At 40.9% G+C, this 13753-nt stretch overlaps 1 protein-coding gene across 1 annotated transcript in view; it reads right to left on the reverse strand.

The window, feature by feature from the left end:
* Window positions 1-2168: 2168 nt before the first annotated feature.
* The window catches only part of LOC108276567 (caseinolytic peptidase B protein homolog), a 31928-nt gene continuing 20343 nt past the window's right edge, over window positions 2169-13753 (reverse strand). The window contains 9 exon segments of the mRNA XM_053687060.1: window positions 2169-2685; window positions 3545-3649; window positions 4481-4561; window positions 4762-4787; window positions 5001-5157; window positions 5678-5839; window positions 6656-6700; window positions 6782-6837; window positions 8801-8878. Of these exon segments, the coding sequence (XP_053543035.1) occupies window positions 2458-2685; window positions 3545-3649; window positions 4481-4561; window positions 4762-4787; window positions 5001-5157; window positions 5678-5839; window positions 6656-6700; window positions 6782-6837; window positions 8801-8878 (938 nt within the window). The 3' untranslated portion in view covers window positions 2169-2457.

The following is a 13753-nucleotide window of genomic DNA, read 5'->3' on the forward strand; positions in this document are numbered from 1 at the left end:
TTAAGCTTTATGAAATTAACTTCACTCCCTCCGGCAGGTGACGGTGTGGTCGGTGATCAGGGTTTGACTTTCTCCAGTCACTCTCGGTTCTTTTCTCGCTCCAAATGCACATCCACAATCTTCTGCGCGCTCGTGCTTTCTGTCTCTCTCGCTGTCTCTCTTTGTTTCGCCCTCTGCTCTGCTCCGCCACTTGGCAGTGGTCCCTCTTTACATGACAATATTTCGAGAGCTCGCGCCCTCCTCCTCCTCCTCCTCCTCCCGCCCCTTCGCTATAGCGCATTCCGGGCGCTCGCGCTTTAACCCTTTCTTTACCAGCGCACGGGACAGATATTCCTTATTGCTGATTTCCCCCCGGTGTTAAAGTGCTTACTGACGAGCTCTAGAGTTTCACATGTTTCAGTTTGGAACGAGCTCGATGTGTTTCAAAGTCACGTGACGCAGCGAGTAAGAAAAGAGGCATGCATTAATAATAATAATAATAATAATAATAATAATAATAATAATAATAATAATAATCAGCAGCAGCAGCATAATGCAGAAAACTCAGCTGTAGTGACAAATTACATTTCTGCTCACGCGCAGGTTAAAGCAGTTCACACTGAAACGAATATGTAAATTTAAAAATGCAAATGAATTATACCTAATTTAAATAATTAGTCTTCGAACAGAAATTCTTATTCAGGATTTAACACCACACAAGTATCTCGTTTTTTAAATATCTAAACTGATGTTATAATTTTCTTCTAATCTGCTGCTTTGTTCTTTAACGGGACTCTTACCGGGAGCCCGCGTGCTCTCTCGCGACTTTTTGTGAGATTATTATTATTATTATTATTATTATTATTATTATTACTGATGATGATGCTGTTGTTTTTTTCATTAGGAAAAATGTGTTTATTTTGTAGCTGGTTGGAGTGTGTCAGTATTTATTAACAATATTATTTATAATAATATTAGTTTATTTTATTAATAATAAAAATTAACCGGATGTTCTCAGCACACGGTGTCGTGATGCACATTTGTAAAATTTTTGATTAGGTTATTCATGATTTTTCTTACGACGTATGTCGTGTAAAATACAACAAATTATTCATCACATCAGTAAATAGAACTGTTTAACTAAGTCACTAGGGTTATTTCAGGGGTTCTTTGGAGCGATAACGGTTCTAAAGGGTTCTGAAGTGTTTTAGGGAGAACATTAAAAGGTACCCCTAAAGGGTCACCTGAAGATCCCGTTATTTTCAGAGCGCGCTGCCCAGCTCCATTTCCTGAGCATTCTCAGTGTTAAATATACACAATAAAACACCACCTCACTGCTGCAGTGCTTAATGAACTGCTCCAGGATTAGAGGAACAGAGTTGGATGAAGTGCAGTGTTTAACTCGTTTGACTTTTATAGTGTTTAAACCCGTGCACGTGCATAATGAACACACTAGGGTTAATTTAACTCATCTCATAAACACTGATTTGTGTCGAAGACCCGATTGTTTAAGATGTCCCGTGTGCTTAGTCTCGTGGTCGGATCACTAGGCCATCTTCCTCCTCCTCCTCCTGTCTGTGAGCGCGCGCTCCTATTCAGCACCGTTTTTCTCTCTAGGCGCTTTCGTCACGCTGCGTTTCGGTAATACGAGGCGTCTTTCTCCCGTCGCGCGCCATCTATCACCGGACAAATTACGCGTGTTTCCGGCGCACGGTTTGTTTCCTGCCACCGCGGACAGCTCGCGCCCGTGTGCAGGATACACGATGACGCGGCGCATACACACCGCATACACACCGGCGGCGCGCGCACACCGAGAGCTGTTTCTATGAAATAAGACCTTTCACCGAGTGCTGCATCACATTTCTGCTCTTCCTGCCTCACCCAGAGAGATGCAGCTGCTTCAGAGATTAAACACTAAGCAAATAAACACTCAGGCTAATGTTCAGATTCAGAATGCTAATGGTGCTAATGATGACTGAAAGTTAATATTCATCCATTATCATGAGTTTATGTCATAGTTAATTACTTTCTTTTTATTCGTTAGCAACATTTTAATTTTTTGATTATTCTGTACAACATAATTTCAAATAACAAAGCACGCATTTTAATTCTTGATTTATAAATGTGAATATTTAAAGTTATTGATTTAAATAAACAAATCAAATCTTTTTAAATTATAATGTCGAATTTATTACAGAGGCGTTCAATATAAATAAACACGCATTTAGGAAGTGTGATGCTTACAGTTGTTCAATCAGAGTAAATACATTTGTTTCCACTGGAGAAAGTCGGAAAAAGAAAGAACAATCAGGTACGGAGATAATGATCAGTAATTCAGATTAATTCCGTTTTTGTTAATGAAGGTTGATGAATTTGAGCAGCGTGGTCTCGCGCAGTCCGGGTCACCGAACAAGCGCACGTGCCCGTTCTCCTTGTCGGGTTCTCTCCCTCTTTCAATTTAACTCGACTCAATTCAATTCAGTTCAGTTCTATTGACATGTGCACTAACACTAACCAGCTGTACGTGGAATCAGAGGGGAGAGAGAGAGAGAGAGAGAGAGAGAGAGAGAGAGAGCGCGAGCTTTGGCGGTTTACGGTCTTCTCGTCTCCCAGTTCTCCATCCACAGTGAGGAGGAGCGTGCAGCCTTTAGGGTGGAGCTTTTGCTTGTACGCTGCAGCTAACTGCTTCAGCACCCGACGCTCCACCTGCAAAACCAGAGCAGCGCTGATTTAGAGCCATCTGTAACGTTACAGCAGAGTTCCTGTTAAACTGAAGAGGTGCAGGACGAACACGAAGCATACAGAAAATATCAGCATTTTACTTATTAACAAAAATCTTTTTTATGTTTTGTGCTAAAATGAAATTATATCATCATTTCTTAACTTTCCTAAACAGTGATACTGATATTTAATTTAATCTGCTGCTACAGCATTTCATCACCTACAGAGTTATAATACACATTTTACTCAAATCTTAATGTAATAGTAAAAGTTTATAGTAATAAAATAAAAAAATTACTACTACTAATAATAATAATAACGTGTGTGTGAGACACTTTGAATTAAATAAACATCATTAAAACAATTAGAACATAGTGGCTTTTAGACAACAACAAGCTTGACATCACAGCAAAAAGATTAGCTCAGCATATATATATATATATATATATAACAGAATCACAACATCACCCTGCTGTGGGAGCGAGCCATGCTGGAGCTGCTGACTAGAGGATACAACCTCCACTACGGTGCTCGCTCTATCAAGCACGAGGTACACAATCAATCAATAACACCCTTTGATACACAATAAACTAATCAATACTGCACAAACACACACACACACACACACACACACACCTCCCCAGTATATAAGCCAATATCAGGGTATAGAGCCTCCAATCCAATAAGGACCATTATTGATTCCTCTCCTCATATTTCTCTATTCCTGACACTCTGGTGTGTGTTTAGTGGTGTGTGTGTGGGTGTGTGTGTGTGTGTGTGTGTGTGTTTGTGCAGTATTGATTAGTTTATTGTGTATCGATGGTGTTATTGATTGATTGTGTACCTCGTGTTTGATAGAGCGAGCGCCGTAGTGGAGGTTGTATCCTCCAGTCAGCAGCTCCAGCATGGCTCGCTCCCACAGCAGGGTGATGTTGTGATTCTGTTTGGCCTGAGGGACAAAAAAAACACAAAAACAAGGATCGAGTGTTAAACTGAACCGTGTGTGTGTGTGTGTGTGTGTGTGTGTGTGTAAGAAAGGGAGAGAGAGAGACAGAGAGATGGTAGTGGTGCTGCACTTTTTCTGTATCATTTAATACGAAACAGAACTTTTCCTCCACACGGCTGCGTAATAAATACACTGTAATGTACTGATCCACCACACACACACACCCCACGCACGCACGCACACACATGCACAAACACACACACGCACAAACATGCACGCAAACACCCGCACAAACACACGCACACACAAACGCACGCACACACACACGCACACACACGCACACACACACACACACACACAAACGCACAAACACGCACACACACACAAACACTCACGCACACACACGCAAGCAAACACGCACGCAAACACTAACACACGCACACACACACACGCACACTAACGCATGCACACAAACTGCACACACAAACAAAAACACACAAACTGCACACACATGCACACACAAACTGCACACACAAACTGCACACAAACAAGCACGTGCACACTAACGCATGCACACACATGCACACACAAACTGCACACACACATACACACAAACACACACACAAGCTGCACACGCGCACACACAAACACATGAACACACACAAACACACATGCACACAAACACACACAAACGCACACGCACACACAAACGCGCACACGCACACACTAGTGTGCACACGCACACACTAGCGTGCACACACATGCTCGCGGGCACACACATGCACGCGCACACACACATGCACGCGCGCACACACATGCACGCGCGCACAGTACCTTTTTAACCCAGTAGTTGATCTCCTTGTCGATGAGCTGAATGAGCGTCGTGTGGCAGAAAGGCAGAAAGTAAACGATTTAATTAACCCATCACAATCCGTTACCATGACAACTTGGCCAATAGGACACCACAATCACTTTATAGGCCATGGACAAATCCTTGTTTCTGACTGGCTGGAAAGTGTGTGTGTGTTTGTGTGTGTATCTCTGATCAAACCATGCCGTGTAGCTAAAGGATGAAATATATAACATACAGTCGATTCATGCGGAAATGTGTGTACCTTCAGTATGGGCCGAATCAGTTCCTCTTTAAAATCATCAGAGATGGTGATCTCACTCTGCTAATCCTCATCTGGAATAAACCAACCAAACACACACACACACACACACAGAGGATATTCAGTGTTACTGCAGCTTATGAATGGTTGGTAGCTGTGGGGACATGCTGGGTGATGACGGGGACAGCTGACTCTTGGAGGGGAACTGGGGAGAAAATGAGGTTAATGAAAAAACGTCTCACTTAGACTGTCTTCCAGACAGCGGTGACTCTGCTTCTGGGTTTCCTGTCTGAGCTGCAGTACATGCTGGACAATTTCATCACTCGCCACATTGGAGGTCATGATGAAGATGGCATCCTTGCATTCAATGGTTTCCCCTTTCCCATCCGTCAGACGTCCCTGACCCAGATATATTTCAATAAAATAAACTCAAAGATCACTTGACCCAGTGAATCAGTGACACTGTTAATCAGTGACTGAGTGACACAGTGAATCTGTGACACAGTGAGTCAGTGATACAGAGACACAGTTACTCAGTGAAACAGTGAATCAGTGCCTTAGTGACGCAATGAATTATCGATACAGTGACACAGTGATGCAGTAAATCAGTACCTCAGTGACACAATGAATCAGCGATACAGTGACAGTGAATCAGCAATAAAGAGACAGTAACACAGTGAATCAGTGCCTCAGTGACACCGAATCAGTGACTCAGTAAATTAGCGATACAGTGACACAGTGACAGTGAATCATTGACTCAGTGCCTCAGTGACACAATGAATCAGTGCCACAGTGATTCAGGGATTCAGTAACACAGAGACTCAGTGTGACACTGAAACAGTGACTGAGTAACACATTGACACTCGTGCGCACACACAATGATTCTGGGACTCAATGATTCTGATCCTAGGCTTCTGACCTCATCGAAGAGCTGCAGCATGATATTGAGGACGTTGGGGTGCACTTTATCCACCCCATCAAAGAGCACCACAGCATTCGGACAGTGCTTCAGCTGTTTAGTGAGCTGACCTCCTTCCCCATGGCCCACATACCCCGGCGGAGAACCAATCAATTTAGCCACCTAAAGCAACAAATACACACACACACACACACACACACACACACACACACACACACACACACACACACACACACACACACACACACACACTCTCTCTCAGGAGTGGAGGTCACAAGTAACAACACCTTTAAAACACTCGCATCACCGTTAGTACCAGAGACACACTGAGCCAAATTCATAGTCCAGAAGTGACGTCAGTATTTACATGTGGAAAATTCCTTATATTCAGGTTCTGAGCTCTAGATTAAAATCTCCTGTGTATAGTTCACAACTCCGAGGCTGCCCACGGTGTGAAAGACAATCTGACAGAGCACTTATCTGCTGCACTTACAGAGAAATGTATAGTGCATTCATCATAAAAAATTCACCGCTCACGATAAGCGACTTCTTAAAGTGCGTCTCCTCTGATGTCCTCTGTGTGGAAGTAAATGTTCAGGGTCAGAATGTGTGCGTTATTTTTTATTTTTTTTTAGCAGCACAGCTCAGACAGTGGATCAGGCTGTAACATCAATGACATGTTTATATCAATTCACTATTATTTATGCTTAAATGAAAAAAATTTGGCATAACTGAGACATGGCTCTGTTTAAGATAAACTCTGCACCCGTGTGCGTAACTCATGTAACTTCTGAATAGAGCTTAAGTCTGTAGTTACATCTGAGGCCTGAATGTGTGTAATTTCAGAATTAAATCCTGACTGAGACATTTACTCTCCACTGTATACAACCCGTGTGTGTGTGTGTGTGTGTGTGTGTGTGTGTGTGTGTGTGTGTGTGTGTGTGTGTGTGCGCGCGCGCGCGCGCGCGTGCATGTTACCTCGTGTTTCGTATGGAACTCAGACATGCCCATTCTGATGAAACCCTGTGTATATAAAGGCGGTGATCAGACAACAGATCAACGCTTCAGTGTTATTGTTTACATCGATTTGTGTGTAATGCTGACCTTTTTGTTGTCTTTGTGCATGTAATGAGCCACCTGCTTAGCCAACTCTGTTTTACCTACACACACACACACACACACACACACACACACAGGTAAACATCATTATAAACTCCTGATGTTATGACACCATAAACTGTATTACAGCAGGAATTGATGCTGAGATAAAATCACAAAAACTCGAGCGTAATGGTAAATCTGTGGTTAAAAATGACCACAGAACCACGTTCTCTGTTCTCCAACACTGCAGATCTGTAATCGTCATGGTGACGAGATCATTGCTTCCTGCATCTGTTTTATTCCCCTTTTTTCATCTCTCTCTCTGTCCATCTCCCTCTCTTTTCCATCTCTATCATCACTCCTGTCTCTGAGTAAACAATTATTCCTTGTATGAACTTTAATGGGGTGTGTGTGTGTGTGTGTGTGTGTGTGTGTGTGTGTGGAGGAACTAAAGGCCATGAATCAGTGAATGTTCTCTCTAAAGTTCAGTTAGAGCTTAAACTTCAGTCTCAGAGTCAGAGTTTGAGGAAGTGAATAATTGACTTATGTCACTGATGCACACTTCAAATAATCCACAAAAGCGTTCATCCTTTTACCTTTAAAAATATGTGTTACTTTCAGAGCTAAAAAAGTGTTAGCAGTAAGGGAAAGGAATCTATCTAATCGATCTAATGTGAAACAGTGTGTAACAATGTGTGTGATGTGTACATCTAATGTGTAACAATGTGTAAGGTGTAACAATGTGTGTGACGTGTACATCTAATGTATAACATGTATAGCTAATGTGTAAAAATGTGTGTGACATGTACATCTAATGTGTAACAATGTGTGTGACGTGTACATTTAATGTGCAACAATGTGTAACATGTATATCTAATGTCTAACAATGTGTGTGACGTGTACATCTAATGTATAACATGTATAGTTAATGTGTAAAAATGTGGACGACGTGTACATGTAATGTGTAACAGTGTGTAACAACATGTGTGACGTGTACATCTAATGTGTAAAAATGTGGACGACGTGTACATCTAATGTGTAACAATGTGTGTGACGTGTACATCTAATGTGTAACAATGTGTGTGACGTGTACATGTGTAACAATGTGTAACAATGTGTGTGACGTGCACATCTAATGTGTAACAGTGTGTGTGACGTGTACATCTAATGTGTGACAATGTTTATGACCTGTACATGCAATGTGTAACAATGTGTGACGTCTACATGTAATGTGTAACAATGTGTGTGACGTGTACATCTAATGTGTAGCAATGTGTAACAAGGTGTGTGACATTTACATGTAATGTATAACAGGGTGTAACAATCAGTGTGATGTGTACATCTAATGTGTAACAATGTGTATGACCTGTACATGCAATGTGTAACAATGTGTGTGACGTGTACATCTAATGTGTAACTGAGTATTGATAAATATAGATAAATATAATATGTATTAAAATTGTATATGGGTAAAGATTATAACAATGTGTAATAAAGTGTGTAATAAAATGTGCAATAAAGTGTGAAATAAAGTGTGTAATAAAATGTGTAATAAAGTGTGCAATAAAGTATGTAATAGGTAAATGTAACATGTACTAAAGTGTGTAATAAAGTGTGCATTAAAGTGTGTGATAGGTAAATGTAACGTGTAATAAAGTGTGTAATAAAGTGTATAATAAAGAGTGTAATAAAGTGTGTAATAGGTAAATGTAACATGTAATAAAGTGTGTAATAAAGTGTGTAATAAAGTGTGCAATAAAGTGTGTAATAGGTACATGTAACATGTAATAAAGTGTGCAGTAAAGTGTGCAGTAAAGTGTGGAATAGGTACATGTAACGTAATAAAGTGTGTAATATATTGTGTAATAAAGTGTGTAATAGGTAAATGTAACGTGTAATAAAGTGTGTAATAAAGTGTGAAAGGGTTATGTTTACATTTGAAAAATGTAAAGTTCAATTTGTGTGAAATTGTATCAGGGTGTAATATAACAAGAAGGAATTTAAATAAGTTGAACTGTTTACCAGTTCCTGAAGAGCCGACGAAGAGGAAGACCAGCGGACGTTCTTTAGAATACCAGCCATCCTCCTTCATACTGATTGCTGTAAGGGGGAGACAGGGGGTGGGGCTTATATTATTATAACTACAGAAATATAAAGAATTACACTGACTGTCTTACTGAGATGATTTGAGCATTGTGCATGAACAAGAGAAAGAAGGAAAAGAGAGAAAAAGAGAGAGCAAATATAAAGAGAAAAGAAAAGAGAAAAAGAGGAGAGAGAAAAGAGAAGTGAAGAGAGAGAGAGGAGAGATAAAAAAAGAAAAGAGAGTGAATAGAAAAGAGGTTTCTTTAATCAGCACTCTTACTCTTGTACTAAATCAGACAATTCAGAAATTATATTTATATCAACTCGAATGTTTTACACAGATTATCAATAAAACACAAACACTCAGTCCCTCCTGATGGTGTTTAATAAATGTATGATGAACACGTGTGCTGGTTTTCACACGTGTGAGTGACGTGAAGCTGAATAACGATAAACCTCAGTAACTAAGGAAATAATTTCACTTTTTGGTTTTTGGATAAAAGTTAAAATTTTTGTTGTTGAAGTTGACATGTCTGAAACTCACACAGGGTCAAACACACACACACACACACACACACACCCTCTCTACCCTCCCTCTCTCTCCAGTCCACCATTAGCACAACGCTAATTCCATTAGCATGCGCCCTGCTGCAGCCAGCTAATCGTGTTAGCATGGATTCAGCAGAGGTGCCTCAGGAACAAGGGCTACAAAAACGCACCGTCACCATAACAACCAGTGTGTGTATGGGTGTGTGTGTGTTCAAGTAAAAGGAGACAGAAATAAATATATAATCTGAATGAGCAGATCGTTAGTTTTTTGGGGGGTAACAGGGTCAAAGGTCCTCGAGGTCGAGGAGTGTGTGTGTTTGTGTGTGAGTGTGTGTGTGCGCGTGTGTGTGTCTGCATGGGCAGATGTAGCCATAAAGTTACAAAAGACCCCATGGTAACAGTAATAATAATAATAATAATAATAATAATAACAACAACAATAATAACAATAAACACTTGCTCAGATTGCACGAGTTTAAGGGCAAGTGTAATTATGTGATGATGGATTATATAATACATCACAATATTCTACACACTAAAATACCATCATCACCATCACCAGCTCTGTGTTTAGTAGTTTTCTTCAGATTCCTTTCTTAAAGGCTCTTTGAAAACCCCTACAAAACCCTGAGTAGATCCATTTAGAAAAGTAAGAACCCTATGTATGTAAGACTGCAGCAGCTGCTGCTGTTTATATAATATAATATACTGTTGATATATAAGTAATATCTTGGACTGATCTGTTCCTCTGTGTGAATCATTTCACAGAATAACAGTCCTCAAACAATAATAAACAACAACAGCAATTAAAATTGCCACAAGCAGCGATCTGCAGGGTCCAAGCATTCCTCGTAAATAGCGCCCACAATGGCCAGTTCTTGCTACTGTGAACAATAAAGAGATCATAGATGAACATAATTACCTAGTTTTGTGATGATAGCTCAATGCTAGTTGAGTGAAACGCCTGCTGAAAGCTGATTGGCTGAATGTTTCAAAACTAATTCACTGATGAATAAAAATCCAGTTAGAGATTAGCAGGTTGATGCAGCACACAAATTTCAGTTGAATCAGACTTTTGTTTCCTGAGAAACAGCTATTTGGCCTCATCTCAACCCCATCAATGACCATGCCCCAAACTTTTCAGATGTACTCAGAACCTTGTGCTGAAAAGTTCCAAGTTCAAATCCATACGACCAATCAGCTATTTGAGTAATCCATCTCCGCCTCCTCACAACTGATTGAGGTGTGTCGGCCATATTGGCAAAAAATCAAATGGACTAGTTCACAAAAGTAGGTTTTGCATATATTATGCAAAAAAAAACCCATCATGAAAACTCTGAGCTTTTACTAAATTTCATCTGTTGAATTTAACACAACGGTGACGCTGATGTGGAATCTTCTCTTAAACACAGAGACATGCGGGTTTGAATGCAGCATAAAAATGTGTTCCTGTGAAAAACATCTTTAACAGAATGAAAAAGTGAACATGACTAATGAGAAAGTTCATTAGAGGTTAATACAGGACCTCAGCAGTGAACCAGTTACAGCTGACAAAGACCAGCCACACACACACACACACACTCAAACAGAAAAATAGATGTAGATGGAGGACTAACAAAAATAAAGGGAAGTCATTTTTGCTGAGCAGAAATTTGAGAAATTTTGAGGTAGTGTAGGTGGGAAGTGACACAAGACTGTGTAAGGTTGTGTATGACTATGTGTGTGTGTGTGTGTTTAGTGTTTAGCGTCTTGTCATTCGTCATAAAGAAGAATCTCGAATAGCTGAAGGCCGTGTCTTCTCCTCCTCCCCCTGATAACGTACATCACCCATATTTCAGCACTGCTGTGTGTGTGTGTGTGTGTGTGTGTCTCCCTCAGCACTCCACAGCGGCCATATTTCAGCAGGTCCGCCTGTGACTGAGCCTTTCTCTCTCGACTTTATTACACAGGGTGAGTGTGAGGGACCCTCCCTGAGGACACACACACACTCACACACACACACACACACACACACACACACACACACACACACACACACGCACACACGCACACACTCCCATCGACAATACAAGCCTGAGACTTCACAGCACAGTGTGTGTGAGTTACAGAAGTAAGGGAGTGTGGGACAGACCAATGATTGGACCCCTGTTGAACAACATGGGACATTTCAGACCTGATAATGATCTGTGATGTCAGAGTCAGAACACATAGAAAATCACAGCTTGCTGTGTATGGAGGTGCGTAGCTGCAGACCAGTCAGAGTGTCCATGATGACCCCCTGTACACCTCCAAAATCTCCTAAAATGGCCATGTGAGCATCAGAACTGGACCATGGAGCAATGGAAGAAGGTGGCCTGGTCTGATGACTCACATGGATGGTAAATTGTTCAGGAATGGATTGCGGAGCATGACAAAGGGATCAAGGTGTTGACTCGGCCTCCAAATTCCCCAGATCTCAATCCGATCCAGAGTCTGTGGGATGTTCCGAACAAACAAATCTGATCCATGGAGGCCTGATCTCACAACTTACAGGACTTAAAGGATCTGCTGCTAACGTCTTGGTGCCAGAAACCACAGCACACCTTCAGAAGTCTTGTGGAGTCCATGCCTTGAAGAATCAGAGCTGTTTTGGTGGCACAAGGAGAGGAGGACCTACACAATATTAGTCAGGTGGTTTTAATGTTATGGCTGATCGGTGTGTATACACGATGTAAATGTTTTATGTTTCTTCATTAAGGAAAAATAAAATCTATGAACATCACCACAGCCCAGTTTCTGTTTCAGCAATCCATGGACATTATTTACACAGTAATGAAGGCACACAAAAGTATGCACTGTCCTTCAACAGATAATAGGCACACGCACGCACACACACACACACACACACACACACACACACACACACACACATACATACATACATTATATATATATATATATATATATATATATATATATATAAAGTGTAATTAGGCAGTGTGATAGCATCCATCCATCCATCTTCAACCGCTTACTCCTTTTGTCACGGGGAACCTGGAGCCTATCCCAGGGAGCATCGGGCACCAGGCGGGGTACACCCTGGACAGGGTGCCAGTCCATCGCAGGGCACAATCACATACACACTCACACACTCATTCATACACTATGGACACTTTGATCATGCCAATCAGCCTACCATGCATGTGTTTGGACTGGGGGAGGAAACCAGAGTACCCGGAGGAAACCTCCACAGCACGGGGAGAACATGCAAACTCCACACACACGGACCCAGCGGGACTCGAACCCCAGACCCTGGAGGTGTGAGGCGTATAATAAGTCTTAAATTTAATATAAATTACTTTTAATACAGAGATAATAAAACATTTAATTTAAAATTTTAATGTAATAAAGTATTTCTGTTGTTTATTTCTGTGTGACCTGTAATTATCTGGAGGCTGGCACAAAACTGTGCGTGTGTGCACGCGTGTGTGTGTGTGTGTGTGTGTGTGTGTGTGAGTGCGTGTGTGAGTGCGTGTGTGTGTGTGTGTGAGTGCGTGCGTATGTGTGTTTAGGTTTTCTCATAAGAAAGCTTGTTATTTTAAAACTAAGATCCAGAATATTTCCTCTAGTAACTGAGGCTGGAGTTAGAATTAGCATAGCGTTAATTATCAACAGTAATCATTATGTCAATGGCTGCGTTTACATGGACAACAATAATCCACTCTTAACCCGATTAAGACCATACTTTGATTAAGAAACTACCATGTAAACAGCAATTTTTATTTACCTTAATCTAATTAAGGTCATAATCGAAGTAAGCAATAATATAATTAAGACAGGTGGAGTACTCCTGTTTTAGTCGCATTATGGACGTGTATTACAGACATGTAAACACCTTAATCACATTATGAATGTCGTGTGAGAGTTTTCACCACATTTTGCGACAGGACATGATCACACACGGCAGTTTTACGTTTTACGGCAAACAAGAGAGTTTGGCTGTGTCTCAAACCGCATACTTGTCTACTATATACTATAGGCCTGTAGTGGGGAAAAATACATGTATCTCGGGTGCTATATAGATGGTAAATACGCGGTTTGGGACGCAGCCCACGGCTTCAAGCAGTTGTCTATTAGCACGTATAGCATGACAAATAATTAACTGCACTGAAAGCGTTCGTAAAATTTTTTTTTATAAAAACACCCAAAACTGTATACGGTAGCATAACGAAGACGAACTGTATGTTGATACATGAAATTCTGGAGGGACAGCAGGGCGCGGTGATGTAATGACGCGGACTGTTAATCTAATTATGTTCTATAACATGTAAAATGGGTACATGACAAGAGCATTCTAAAAGT

This window comes from Ictalurus punctatus, chromosome 16, assembly GCF_001660625.3.
Source record: "Ictalurus punctatus breed USDA103 chromosome 16, Coco_2.0, whole genome shotgun sequence".
In the NCBI taxonomy this organism is placed as follows: domain Eukaryota; kingdom Metazoa; phylum Chordata; class Actinopteri; order Siluriformes; family Ictaluridae; genus Ictalurus; species Ictalurus punctatus.